The 14,901-nt window shown below is 43.6% G+C and overlaps 1 protein-coding gene across 1 annotated transcript in view; it reads right to left on the bottom strand.

Moving 5' to 3' along the window:
* The window catches only part of gabrb3 (gamma-aminobutyric acid type A receptor subunit beta3), a 41,741-nt gene that overhangs the window by 2,655 nt on the left and 24,185 nt on the right, over window positions 1-14,901 (bottom strand). Inside the window, 5 exon segments of the mRNA XM_060066583.1 lie at window positions 1,017-1,261; window positions 7,379-7,531; window positions 7,990-8,127; window positions 9,452-9,534; window positions 9,918-10,138. Of these exon segments, the coding sequence (XP_059922566.1) occupies window positions 1,017-1,261; window positions 7,379-7,531; window positions 7,990-8,127; window positions 9,452-9,534; window positions 9,918-10,138 (840 nt within the window).

Consider the following 14,901-nt stretch of genomic DNA (forward strand, 5'->3'; position numbering starts at 1 on the left):
CAGGAACTTCAGCATGAAGAGGTAATTTACCTTCGGACGTTCCACAAACCTAACCTTCATAAACAAGTTTTAGATTTTCCAATTTAGGTATAAGCACAGCATAGCGGCAGGCAATGTATATTACTGAGGCACTCTCTGGCCACTCCCCAGAGTGTCCTAGTTAGTGAGTGTCCTAGTTAGTGACACTCCCCAGAGTGTCAGTAGTGAAGTAGTTCTTCACTACTGTAATATTGTAGTGAAGAACAATATTAGACTGAATCTTTCTAGTTTTATGAGGACTGTACTTTCCCTGTCTTACATATGTGTGCATGTGTGTATGTGTTTCTGTCCCACAATATGGGGACATATCTGCCCTGCCTTATAAAGACCTATCAGTTATGCCTTATGGAAAAGAATGTATCTTTCCTGCCTTTTCAGAACATACATGTCCTGCCTTGAGGGGACCACAAATGATCTCACAAGAAAAAACATGCAGGTTTTTCGGCCACACTTCCTCAGAATTGTTGGAAGTTAAACAGTTAGACACACAGACAGTAGCATAGGTTAAGCATGAGAGGAAGAGAATTCTTACAAAAACACAGCAAGACAACGAAAACCAAGAGGGGTAAAAGACCAAAACAATGTGTGATCTGATATGGTAAAACGAAAAAGGTTCAAACACAAACAAGTGCATTCCTTTTTCTCAGGTGTGAAAGGAACAACTTTGAGCAGAAGTACCGAGGTACAGAGATGGCGTGGGGTTGCCGGTGACGACGGACACTCACCCCACGCAGTCTAAAGGACGCAGTCCTGCAATTCCCTCCTTCCAGAACAGACTAGGCAGGAGAGAAGACAGACATCAGCTAAGAACCTCCAGCTCTTTGAATAAAGGAAGCCAACATGCATTTCTTATTCAGTGACTTGAAACATACAACACGCGTAAAATCCATCAATCCAGCAATGACTCCATCAGCCAATCAAGGAGCCTCCCACTGACTCCTTCTATACATTTCAACGCGAAGGACGCGTTTTCTCACCCTGGGCACGTCAAACTTCTCCCGGTCGTTGTTGGCCTTCTGGGCCTTCTCAGCCATCTTCTTCTGCATCTGGGGCCCGCGGCCAAAGAAGATGTAGTTGACGAAGGCGTACTCCAGCAGGGCGAGGAAGACGAAGACGAAACAACCCATGAGGTACATGTCGATGGCCTTGACGTAGGGGATCTTGGGCAGGGTCTCCCTCAGGTGGGTGTTGATGGTGGTCATGGTGAGTACCGTGGTGATGCCTGGGAGAGAAACACACCAAACCAAGGATGAGGCCGCAAGAATAATAAATCCACCTCATGCATTTTTTTCATGTTTAGTCCCGATTTGTTTTAGGGTTCAACACATTTCCGCATTGTGATTTGTACTACTATCTTTCTATTTTTGTTCTACCTTGAGCAGAGCAATAGTGACAGTTACTTTGCTCCTTGATTAATAAAGAACTGAATCTGAATAAGACGTCCCCCCCTCCAGAGGGGAGAGACACAGAACAGGGTGTTGAAACAGAGAGGGAATGACATGCGGCACAGCCCCACAATAAAATTCATTATTATTATTATTACAAGGCTCTGACATCCAACCCAGGTCACTCTGTGGCGTATAGCCTATGGTTGGCCGCGAGGGCCTGGGCTGTACTGAAACATAACCGGGCCTTGGTGTATTTTTTATGATTTATCGCACAGAAACTCCATAGATTAAAATGGCCACCAGGCTCGTCGTCTGCTTCGATTTTTTCTGATGAACTCACAGAATATTTATAATTTGTGTTCAGTCATTAACGCCCAAGCATTCACAGCAAGAGAATTGCCATTTCCGAGCAGTAAAGATCGGCTTGTAAGCCCTATAGGCAATTTTCTTCAATTTTAATGATATCGTTATTATCCTTTTTATTATAGATCTTATTATAATTTAATAAATACACAAATAGATTACGAAGATTACCTCGCCCAGACCCAAAACAGGGATCTTATTGGATAATGCTTCTTAAAGGTAACTTTCTAAATTACTAACAAGGATGTTCTATTCATAATGGCTGCATTTTAAGGTCGACAGATATACGTGTAGAAGCTTTCAGAAGCCTCCAAACATAGCCAACAGATCTGTTTGCATATCTCCACCGAGGTTGATCCCAGATCTTGAATCACGGTGTGATGCATCGCTTGCCAAACAGGAATAAGCAGCTCGGGATCAATAAACATTACAATGAAACAAAGAGTGCATTACTGGAGCTTAGCGGCCGTGGCAGGAGATGTTACGGGGAGTCCGACCACCGCTTGTGATGCGGTGGGTGATTCTGTTGATGTTGCTGTTTGTCTCTCTCAGGGAGCGAGGAAAGGGGGAGAGAGAGAGAGAGAGAGAGAGAGAGAGAGAGAGAGAGAGAGAGAGAGAGAGAGAGAGAGAGAAGGAATGGTGAGAGAGAGAAGAGATGGGGAGAGAGAGCCAGAGAGAGAGAGAGAGAGAGAGAGAGAGAGAGAGAGAGAGAGAGAGAGAGAGAGAGAGAGAGAGAGAGAGAAGGGATGGTGAGAGAGAGAAGAGATTGGGAGAGAGAGTGAGAGAGAGAGGGCTGAGGGGGAGTGAAAGAAAGATAGAGAGGAGATGGTGAGAGAGAGTGAGGAGAGATGGTGAGAGAGAGAGAGAGAGATAGAGAGAGAGATGGGGAGAGAGAAGGGAAGGTGAGAAAGAGAAGGGATTGGGAGAGAGCGAGAGGGGTGAGGGGGAGTGAAAGATAGAGAAAGAAGAGATGGTGAGAGAGAGAGGAGATGGGAAGAGAGAGCGAGAGAGAGCCCTTTAAACAACTATTTACCAGCTATTGAGCGTGAGTGTGAGGGAGAAACAGAGAATGGACTTCGGCCCACAGACCTCCGGGTAAGCAGATTGGAAATGCTTACGGAGTGTTGCTGCGCTAAACAAAAAAAAAAAGTCTGTCTCCTCAATTATACGTTTAATTAAAAAGCAACTGATGTGGTATAACAGAGCCAGGAGTCTGTATTGAACGTTCCCCGTCGGGGAATTCAATTTGCAACAATGGGCGGCGTGCGCCACGGCTCTCCTCCTAGAACATAATCCCGTATACGTTTCCAGCTGCCGTTCTGCAGTGAGCAGATCCAAGATCGAAGATGGCCACCACCATTAAACCCTGTGTGTGTCCTTAATGCATTGCGGCTGGCCTCACAGAGACAGGGATCTGGAGTGGTGGGATGTTTGGTTCATTCTGCGTGTTTAATTTTAAAGTGAGAGCCCTCAGAAATGTCTAGATGACAGCTCTTGGCAGGCGTTGCCTCCTTTATCCGAGGACGGACGGAAAAAGGCCTGAAACCAAAAGAAGTGGTGCCCATATGGTCCACACACACACACACACACACACACACACACACACACACACACACACACACACACACACACACACACACACACACACACACACACACACACACACACACACACACACACACACACACACACACACCCCCCAAATCAAATGGTATGAAGATAAGATATAAACATTAGGTAACGGCATCACAACCGTCTCTATATTTATATAATATGATACATATATATATATATATATATTTAAACATCCAGTCGGAGACCATAGCTGCTTATTTCTGTCTGTGTCGGCTTATATAACACACTATTCAACTGTGTGTGCGTGCGTGTGTCTATGTAGCAGTATATATGTGCAAGTGTGTATTTGTGTGAGTGTTGGTGTCTTTATGCATGTGTGTAAGAATGTGTGTGTGTGTGTATGTGTGTGTGTGTGTGTGTGTGTGTGTGTGTGTGTGTGTGTGTGTGTGTGTGTGTGTGTGTGTGTGTGTGTGTGTGTGTATGCGTGTGTGCATGTGCCTAAATGAGTGCCTTTATAAGTGCAAGTGTGTTTATCTGTCTGTATTACTGCATGCGTATGTGAGGTTGTCGTTTATGTGTGTGTGTGTGTGTGTGTGTGTGTGTGTGTGTGTGTGTGTGTGTGTGTGTGTGTGTGTGTGTGTGTGTGTGTGTGTGTGTGTGTGTGTGTGTGTGTGTGTGTGTGTGTGTGTGTGTGTGTGTGTGCGTGTGTGTGTGCGTGTGTGTGTGGTGGGGGCTGTACAGTAGTATCCAACACAGCATTGATTTCTGTGGAGCTCGAGAAAAAAGCAAAGATCATGAGTTCTCCTGAGTGGCCGCAATGAGACATGGGTCTCCTGCAGTGATTACCCATAATGCACCGTTCCCCTCCAGAGTCTTTCCCACAACAGACTTAGACACCTCTAACCTAATACCCGAACTTAACCATCTCCACAGTACATTACCTCAACTTAACCATCTCTAACCAAACCCCTAAACGCTACCATTTCTAACCTAAACCCAACTGTAACGAACATAGTTAGAGCTAAATACCTTTATACACAGCCACCTTTTCCCAAAAATAATGATATTTCATAAAGACCACCATAAAAATATGTTGAACAACATTTCAAACCTCAGAGTCACACATATCAGCAAAATAGCATAACATTTCAAAGGTTACATTGAAGGAGTCCCAGCTGTCTCTCCAAAAACAGGCGGTGTCCAGGGGCCTTGTCACTCCAAACCCCCAGAACCATGCAGGTGTTTCAACCATTTACACAACATAAGGGTCCATTGACTGATGTTTGGAAACGCACAACAGGAAAAGGAGGGTTTCAGGGGTTTTACGCGCTAGTGATATGTATAGGACTCCAACAGGAACAGACTGAGAGAAACACCTACCGGAGCTAATCAAACATCCTGATTGAATTTGTTGTGCTGAGGGTGTAATTGCGTTGTAACTGCATTGATCCACGGGCGTCAGGGGAGAGGGATGGGGAAGGATGGATCAGAGCAGGTAAATCACCTCCAACGCCCCCTCTCTCCTGCGGTGGAGGACCGCTCGCTCCGTCCCCCTCTCTCTCTCCGTGTGCCTCTCTTCGTCTCTCTGTTTCTCTTAATCTTTGTTCCTCGTCCGCTCTTAGTACGTCTCTGCGTTCCTTTCTGTGTCACTGTCTCTCGCTCGCTCGCTCTCTCCCGCTCTCTCTCCTAATCCATCTCTGTATATCTGTCTTTGATTCTCCGTCGCTCCCTCTTCCTCTATCTTTATCGCTCTGCCTATAGCTCTCCCTCTCTGTTTATATCACCCTTTATTTATGTTTCTCCATCTAGCTCCATCGTTCTCCATCGTTTTTCTTCTCTTTATCTCTCTCGTTCCCCTCTCGTGCTCCCTTTCTCCACCTCTCTCTACTCTCATAAACTCCATCCTCCTCTCTCCTCGTTTTGTCTCTGCCTCTAAATCTCTCTCCCTCTTCTTCTTTCTCTTTACTCCCATTAACTTGATCTCTCTCTCTCTCTCTTTCTGTTTCTCCTACCCCTCTTACCATTTCTTTCTCTCTCTCTACCTACTACCCAACCCTCTCCTCCTCTCACTGTTTCTCTCTATCCTCTCTCTCCTTTGATACGCTCTCTCTCACTCCCCCCCTATACCTCTTCCTCTCTAGCTCCCACCTTGTCCCCTCTCTCTCCCCCTCCTCTCTCTCTCTCTCCTTTATGTACTAGCTATATCTGTTACCTGAGTATTTGTGAAAAGTGCAACTATGCGAAACCGTTCTCATGGACAGTACCGCAGGTTTTCACACATGGTGCATAAACACTGTGTTGCCTTCCTCTGAGGTTTGTGGCAAGATCCAGTGATTTCATTGGTTAATGGTGTAGAGTTGCATAGAGCTGTGAGCTGATAGGAGCAGGTGCTGACTCATATAAGTGACCACTAAAATTTGCCAAGGAAAAAAAAAGGCAGTATAAGTATTTCAGTCATAAATTGGTAATAATAACCACCACTTGTATTTATAAAATATCAAAGTTATTTTAAATAAATAATAAGGGGTTCCCTGATAGTAAATTTGTATAATGTAATTAAGTTGTAGCCAGTACTGACTTCCAGATGTCAAGAAATGGTTGTCATTGGACCAAATCTGATAGTCCAGTATGGCCCGATTTAAAGGAAATGGTTGTCATTGAATTCGATTCAAACCAGTATTCGCTAGCAACTGTCAAGAATCATTCTCATTTTATTTGTGATGGTTAGTTGCCATATCCCCAAAACCTAAAGAAAGTCACCAGCCCAAACGGCGTTGAGTGATTTAAAACAACCTTGCTGAGCTTCAATCCTGTCCACGTATTCATGATAAATCCTTGATAACGGCGATTGTGCCAGGTCGATTTCATTACTGCAAGGCTGTTGTGTTGAGTTTGCACACTCTTCCATATCAGCCGGCTTGTCTGTCCCGTGTTCTGTAGCTGCCAAAGACCTTGTAATCCTCGTCTTCACAGAATAAATGGCTGTTTTAGTTGTAATCTTGGTGAACCTGTGGTTTGGTTTCACTTTTTGTCAAATGTCCATGCTGCATGGATATAAGATGGAATGGTATGAATATTTAAGATTCTTTTCACGTAGCAGCGATAAGTTTTTGTTGCATCGGATCGGTTGGTTCATGGTTCATCAAATCTATGAACATATTGGTCAGAGAGTTGGTCCAATATGGTCCAAGTCCCAATATCAGGAAAAAAATTAATTACATTATTTCCCATCTTAATTTGAATAATCTTTAGATGCTAATATTATTAACAATAACTGTACATAGTAAGTAAGTAATAGCTATTGTGGAATTATGTTTCCAGTGGCATTAAAAGTCCCAGAGGGCCGTCCATAGCTAAGAACAGTGTGGCGTGGAAACAAACATTCTTAATGATTTAATAAATAATGAATTTGTTATTGAGCTACAAATGTGCATCAAGTTAAAGTTTTTTGTGTCCGCAAAGGAATATGCAAAATCTCGACTTGTACTTTTCTAAGATGTACTTTGGTGTATTTTCTTTGTAAGCACATTTGTTAACACCCATCCAGATCCAGAGAGATCCACATAACATTATGAGGATATTTCTATCTTGGTTTATGAGGACATATCTTTCCTGGTTTATGGGATATAGCATTCCTGGTTTATGGGGACGTATATGTCCTTCTTAATGGGATATAGCTTTCATGGTTTATTGGGACGTTTATGGCATGGTTTATGGGACATAGCTTTCATGGTTTATTGGGACATATCTGTCCTGGTTTATAGGATCTAACTTTCCTGGTTTATGTGGACGTGACTGTCCTGGCTTTACGAGGACGTGACTGTCCTGGTTTTATGAGGACGGGACTGTCCTGGTTTTATGAGGACGGGACTGTCCTGGTTTTATGAGGACATGACTGTCCTGGTTTTATGAGGACATGACTGTCCTGGTTTTATGAGGACGTGAATGTCCTGGTTTTACAAGGACGTGAGTGTCCTGGATTTATATGGACGTGAATGTCCTGCCTAACGTACCTAACGCCACTCTGGCGGCCGAGGCGTCATAGTTGATCCAGAAGGAGACCCAGGACAGGATGGTGATCAGGATGGAGGGCATGTAGGTTTGCAGGATGAAGTAGCCGATGTTCCTCTTCAGCTTAAAGCTCAGGGAGAGGCGTGGGTAAGCACCTGGGACACACACGCACACACACACCGTTTGTTTATTAACCTCAACAAATAGCATTTTCTTCTACTGCTAGATCGAGTAATTATCAACGGCAATTGTTATGGATACCTCGGCTTACCCTCCAGAGCAACAAGAATGTCAACCGAAAATACGCACAAAACAACCCCACGGGGATGTCTCAATGTGTGATTAGTGTTAGAAAATAAAGAGAGAAAGAAAGAAAGGATGGAAGAGTGAAAAAAGAAGGAAAAGAAAGACAAAGAAAGAAAGAAGCGCGTTCCGCCGTAGGACATCACGCTCATTAATCCATAATGATCCCGTCTCCCTCCCATTGGTCAAGACGGGTGGTTGACAACGCCGTTGTCGATGACCCGCTGACCCTGGGGTCACGACCCCTGCTGACCTGTGGGGAACACCACGTTCCTGGACACCAGCTTGTAGTCCACGATGGAGAACTGACCTGTGGAGAACACCACGTTCCTGGACACCAGCTTGTAGTCCACGATGGAGAACTGGGGGAGCTCTATTCGGGTCACCCCAGTTACCGCCGTGTCTCCTCCCTTCCAGTAGAACTCGATGTCGTCCGTGGTGTAGCCGTCTGGAGAGACAGACCACAACATACATTAGACACATACACACACACACACACACACACACACACACACACACACACACACATATTGACACATAGTCACATACATACAGACACATACACAAACACACACATACCATACATACACACACACACACACACACACACACACACACACACACACACACACACACACACACACACACACACACACACACACACACACACACACACACACACACACACACACACACACACACACACACACAACATACAGCCACTCACACCCATTGACAAACATATAGACACCAACACATTACACACAGACATACCATACAAACATAGACACACACACACACGCACACACACAAGCAGAAACATCAGGTCACTCCTGGTTCACTAGCACAAATATAGTGAACAGCACTGTGGAGTAAGTGAGCTGAAAGCAGATTCATGATTAATGTAAATGTGTGCATACTGAAGTGGCATTTGAACCCCTAATAGCCTTGTGTGTCTCCACTGCGCGGAACAACAACGAAGCGAGAGGCTGTAATTGCTGCGGTACGCGGGGAACGATAGCGCACAGGAGGGGATGCGTGACCTTCGCTGGGTTCACACAGCGCAGCGGAAGGACGTCCCAAATGTCAACGAGGGACGGAGTGATTAGCACAGAGCACTGCGCTTTGTCTCCGAGTCTCGTTATGGAAACACATGCCTATCGACGCCGGCTCTAATTGGACGCAGTGAGGTACCCGATCCCACTGTGACTGAGCCGACAACACTGCACAGGGTTTTGATAACGTACAGATGGTCTTTGGGTTGTTGGTACGTTGACAACATTTGATGTCGTGTTCTGAGCAGGTTTTTTTTAAAGTTAATAACACTGGGTGACATTTCTTCACAAAGCACAAACTGTGGGAGTTAAAGGTTTATCGCTCTATCCCCAGAAGGAGTTTCAACTTACAGCTCTCTTTCTCCAGAGTGACTCAAACAAACAGCTCTCTGTCTCCAGAGTAACTTCAATTTACAGCTCTCTATCTTCAGAGTGACTTCAGCCTACAGCTCTATATCTCCATAGTGACTTCAACCTACAGCTCTCTATCTCCATAGTGACTTAAACTTACAGCTCTCTATCTCTATAGTGACTTAAACTTACAGCTCTCTAACAAATAACTCTCTGTCTCCATAGTGACTTAGGCATACAGTTCACTATCTCCATAGTGACTTAAATGTACAGCTCTCTATCTCCAAAGTGACTAAGACTTACAGCTCTCTATCTCCATAGTGACTAAACGTCCAGCTCTATATCTCCATAGTGACTTCAACTTACAGCTCTCTATCTCCAACGTGCAGTTCTGCTCGTCTAGGGGGTAGCGTCGCAGGTCCATCATACACGCCGCCGTGGTCGTGATTCTGAAAACAAAATAAAATAAAATAAATAAAAAATAACTGTCAGAACGTACAGTAGTCAGGTAACAACTCAAGAGTTGGGCTAAGACAACCAGTACCAAGATATGATAAGGTAAGGTAAAAATAAGTCTCCGGAGAACAGGGTTTAGCCGGTAAGGTAAGCTAAGGTATGATAAGGTAAGATAACAATAACTCTCCAGAGAACAGGACTCAGCTTAGGTTAGCTAAGGTATGCTAAGGTAAAGTAACATAACCCTCCCGGGAGAACAGGACTCAGGTGAGGTAAGCTAAGGTATTATAAGGTAAAGTAACAATAACCCTCCCCGAGAACAAGGCTCAGCTGAGGTAGGCTAAGTTATGCTAAGGTAAGGCCACCCAAGGCTAACCTTAGACCATACAGGACGGTTCCGTCGGGGTGAAGCCGGATCATGCGGTTCTTCACCGTGACCCCGTGCACGAAGGACTTCTTGTCGTTCAGGAAGTAGGTGTCGGGTACCCAGAGCTGGTCCGCCACGCGGTTGTCCAGCGTCAGGTTGAGGGGGATCCCTGAGTAGGCCAGTCTCTTGTCCCTCCAGTACTGCTGGAAGTACATGGTGAGGGTGTAGTCCTGTGGAGCCCGGGAAACACACAGTCAGCTTTCTACTGAACATTAACCTTTACGTCTGGAGGGGCATTCATAATTCATGGCCATAATGTTGTACGGCCGATAAACTATGAATAATGGAATTTCATGTCCTCCGACGTCTCAGAGGAGCCGAGGTTTCACACCGTCGTCGTTGCGGTTGAGATGAGAGGTATCATGGTCAATGCTAGATGCTAGGGCCACTGGTGCTCCATGTTATAGCTGGGATGGAGTCCCTGGTAGTCATGGTGATGTTTCAATGAATGGAAATATCGGAAGGCTGTGTTTCAAGGCCTCTCTGGTAGAAGAACCTTTCACTGTTTATTTTTGAGTCATCCCCGGATGCTTTTACCCAGAGTGACTTACTGTGAGTTCAGATCCATGTCATTAAGGAGCAGGAAAGGGTTAGGGCGTCTTCATCAAGGGGGCCCCACCATAAGACATTTGGGGATTGAACCTAGGACATTTTGGTAGGGGAACAGTACCCAAAATACACTATACCCTCTTCAGTTATTGCAGTACAGGTGAGGCTCAGGCCGTATCACATGGAGGTCTTTCACATGGGCCATGGATCTAACCAGAATTGATGGCTTATGGATTTCCATGGGGAAGATTCATCTTTGAGTCCAAGGTCTTCCCCCTCCCAGCAAGGATTTAGAACCAAGATGGCCGCTGGTCGAGTTAGGCCCATGCAGACATTACAGCGGGAAAAATAGAATTCAAGGATGAGTGGGAAAGTAGAAACAACCTAGGTTGTTTCTACTGGGGCTAAAACACACAATGCTGAACACCGAGCCAGGTCTTGATGAAATAAACAGTACACAGCAGGATAGGAGATGTATGAAAATATAAATCCAGAAACACAATGAATTATTTAGTGGCAAGCCCCTCTTTATTGTATAGGGGAGTACCGGGATAGAGAGCGCATGGGGCACTATATGGGAGAGAAAGAAAGAAAGAAAGAAAGAAAGAAAGAAAGAAAGAAAGAAAGAAAGAAAGAAAGAAAGAAAGAAAGAAAGAAAGAAAGAAAGAAAGAAAGAAAGAAAGAAAGAAGGAGAGAGTGTGAATGAGATAGACAGAAACAGAGAGAGAGACAGAGAGAGAGGGATTGGTCAGAATAGAGAGGAAATAAGAGAGGAGATACATTCGAGGGAGAGCAAGAGAGAGAGAGAGAGAGAGAGAGAGAGAGAGAGAGAGAGAGAGAGAGAGAGAGAGAGAGAGAGAGAGAGAGAGAGAGAGAGAGAGAGATGTAAAGAGTTTGGTAGGAAGAGAGAGGAAAAATAATATAGTAGTGAGAGAGAGAAAGAGGGAGGGAAAGAGAAAGAGGGCATGAGAGAGGTGAAAACATGAAAACATGCTCAAAAGAGTATTTACTACATATTAATGAGAGATATTGCTAGAAAATATTCAGAGATACTCATAGAAAAGAGAGACAGGAAGAGAGAGATAGAAAGGGAGAGCGAGAGGGAGAAAGGATTAGATAGATGTTTACAACCACATCAGGCTTTCATGGTATGAAATGAGGTCATCAATAATTCAGTTAGTCCAACAGGTGCGGCCGTCAAAACGCTTTTCAGGGCTTTTAATGTGGCGCTTCAGTAGCGTGCTCGCCTTTGTTTTGCTGACTAATGCTCTGTTAAATAAATAAGTAGGATTTAAGAAATAAACAAAAAATCTTGGGCGTTAAAAATGTATTGTATTTTGTTCTAGTTACAGATATGCACATTCTTGAGGTTCATAACTCAGTATACTGGTATTTGTCCCAGTTTACTTGGGACACTGAATTTGATCTCTGCCTGCTAAGATTCTGTGATTTAATCACAAAAGCTTGCTCATCACATCAACTTTTTCCATCATTGCCTTAAAAAAAACAAAAACATAATGTAATAGAACAACCAAGGCCAAAGTGCACACAACACTAGTTCAAAAGGAATGTAGTTTAACTGATTTGTTTAAAAGGTGTATATTCTAACTGTAGTTTAACAGATGTGTACTTTAATATATGTATTTAAAAGGTGTGTAGTCTAACCATAGTTAAACAGATGTGTAGCTTAATTGTATTTAAACAGATGTGTGGTCTAACTGTAGTTAAACAGATGTTTAGTTTAACTGTAGTTAAAAATATGTTTACTTTAACTGTAGTTAAACAGTTGTGTAGTTTAACTGTATTTAAACAGATGTGTAGTTTAACTGTAGTTGAACAGATGTGAAGAATAACAGGTGTGTTTAAAATGTGTGTAGTCTAGCTGTAGTTTAACAGAAGAGTACAGGGGTCCCAGAGGGAGGAAGAGGGAGGGAGGAGACGGCTCATCAACTTCTCCTCAGTTTCCTCTCCAGACAGCTTGTCAGTCAAACCTCCCTCACCTCAGGTTAACAGCAGGAACATCTACTGGGACCACTAGAGCACTACTCAGAGCCGTTCTGAATGAGAGGGACCTTTCTAGCACTGCGTGATGTTCCCAAGGGTTCAGCAGGGTGTGTGTAGTGTGTGGGATGAAGGTAAATACATTCATGAGGAAAACTCCACAGGGAGGTGTTTGCATAAAACGGTAGGATAAGCATTCCTTCTGGAGCGAGAGGGAGGAGCTTGGGAACAAGTTATCTATTCATAGCTCAAGATAATAAGTTCTTCTTCACTTTTGCGTCGAATACATTTAGCCTTGTTCGTAGTGTTGGAAACTACTTTCCCCAAGTATTCCTGCTGTGTTTTAATTAGGTTAGGGTTTGAGTAGATCTACAGTCAATATTTATTAAACCTAATTAATAACATAGTGTGTCCCTTTTCCTCCTCTGCTTAGAAAAAACCCATTAAGAATTGTATTGCCCGGATTTTGGATCTTCCAACACTGGTTTAAGTCTAAGGACTGAAATGTGGATCCTGGCTCACAGAAACTGGTTTCTTGAATTGCTTTTTTTTGCTGGGACACAAATACAGAGCTCATGTGGTTATATGGCTTATATAACTGCATTGTGTAACACCGGCCCCAATGTAGTGATTATTATAGAAGGATCACTAGCGTCTTATTCCCCTGTATGCTGAGACCCTCAGGGCCATTGGGGTGGTGTGTGGATGACTCAACCAAGCGTCCAGATACAAAACCTCCAAGACATCTACAGCAGGACCTTCTTCAATTTACAGTCGTCTTTAACCTATAGACGTCCACAGCAGAACTTCCTCAAAGCTACAAGACTTGTTGAGTAGGACCCTTATACATACAAGACTACAGGAGGACCTTAAACCTGCAAGACTGTGAAGTAGGACCTTCTCAAACCTATACAACTCTGCAGTAGCGACATCATGAACCGCATCTATCTGACTTCCGCAGTCGGGCCTTCTTAAATCCTACCAGAATTCTGCAGTAGGGCCTCCATAAACCTACAAGAAGTCTGTGTGGCCCACCTGGGGACCCACCGGTGGAGGCACTTTTGGGTCAGGGCCCACTAAATAACCAAACATTTTCAATAACATGTTCAATGGTTAGGTTTTTCTCTGTATCTACTATAATACTCTAAGGTCTTCAAATTCTAATGATCAAATTAAATGTTGTTGTTTTTTTATAAAAACTGACCAACATGATTTCCTGCTCTGACCCACTTAGGGGTCGCGACACATTGTTTGAAGACCAATGGTTTAGATGATGTTGAAATGTGGAAAGACAAATGTCTCACAGACAGGTGATAACATTCAGGCTCTCATAACTATGGAACAAATGCCTAGCGCTATAGCTGAGTCATGCTGAGTCATAGTGGAAGTGCATAGATGGTGGAACGGACACAGCAGATCATGTACAACCCTATCCATTAAGTGCTTACCATCTAAGTGCACGGAAATCACATTCACCTCACACTTCCAAACCTCCACTTGTTTAATCTCTGTTATTGGAGAATGACTGGGTGATTTACCAGTTCTCACACTAAAAATAGATAAGTAGAGCAAGCACAGTAACAAAAACACAAAATATAATCTTGGTCTCCTTGACAACAAGCACTCTACAGTTCGCCTACACTCAAGGTACGGACCAGTGGTTGATGTGACTTGGAACACCGGTCACCGACACATCTCCACAAAACACAAGGAAACGGGGCCCAAAAGAGGCGATATGAAGGTGTGAGAGTACGTCTGTCGACAAAGCTCTAATTAACTGAAAATCTACTTAACAGGATAAATGTAGAATGCTGGAACATTTGATATATCTTTATTTTTTTCAAAATACCAGTTATGAATGTACTAACTTCTAAATGTCAAATAAAGTCATATTTGTCATATTTTTTATTGGACGATAATGAAATTATACTGCATTAACAGAGATGCTGTAACAGCCACATTCACGGCTAGCATTGCTAGAATTAGCATTGCTTATATCAACAATGCTGTGCCCCCACCAATTCACTCAAATGTACTCGAGATTAGATCAGGAGATCATTCACCCGTCCAGCAATCTGACAGTGTCATGTACCACAAACCTTAAAACAGCACATAACTTAAAGAAGACATACCACCAGGTGTGCGTGTGATTAGCCGTTACAAGCCATTTAGAAAATCTGTCTCTTCTGACATCACAAGTGGGAAACGCCCACTTGTGATGTCAGAAGAGGCAGATTTTCATGCATCACAAACGCATGTTGTGAAAAAGTTGCTGTCTGCAACATCGACCACAAAAACATTACGGAAAAGTTGGACCATTGACGTGATTTGATGTCCTATGTATGAAGTACTACTCTCTAATATTGAAAAATAGCAGAGCGTG

The sequence above is a fragment of the Gadus macrocephalus genome, chromosome 12, assembly GCF_031168955.1.
Source record: "Gadus macrocephalus chromosome 12, ASM3116895v1".
Lineage (NCBI taxonomy): Eukaryota > Metazoa > Chordata > Actinopteri > Gadiformes > Gadidae > Gadus > Gadus macrocephalus.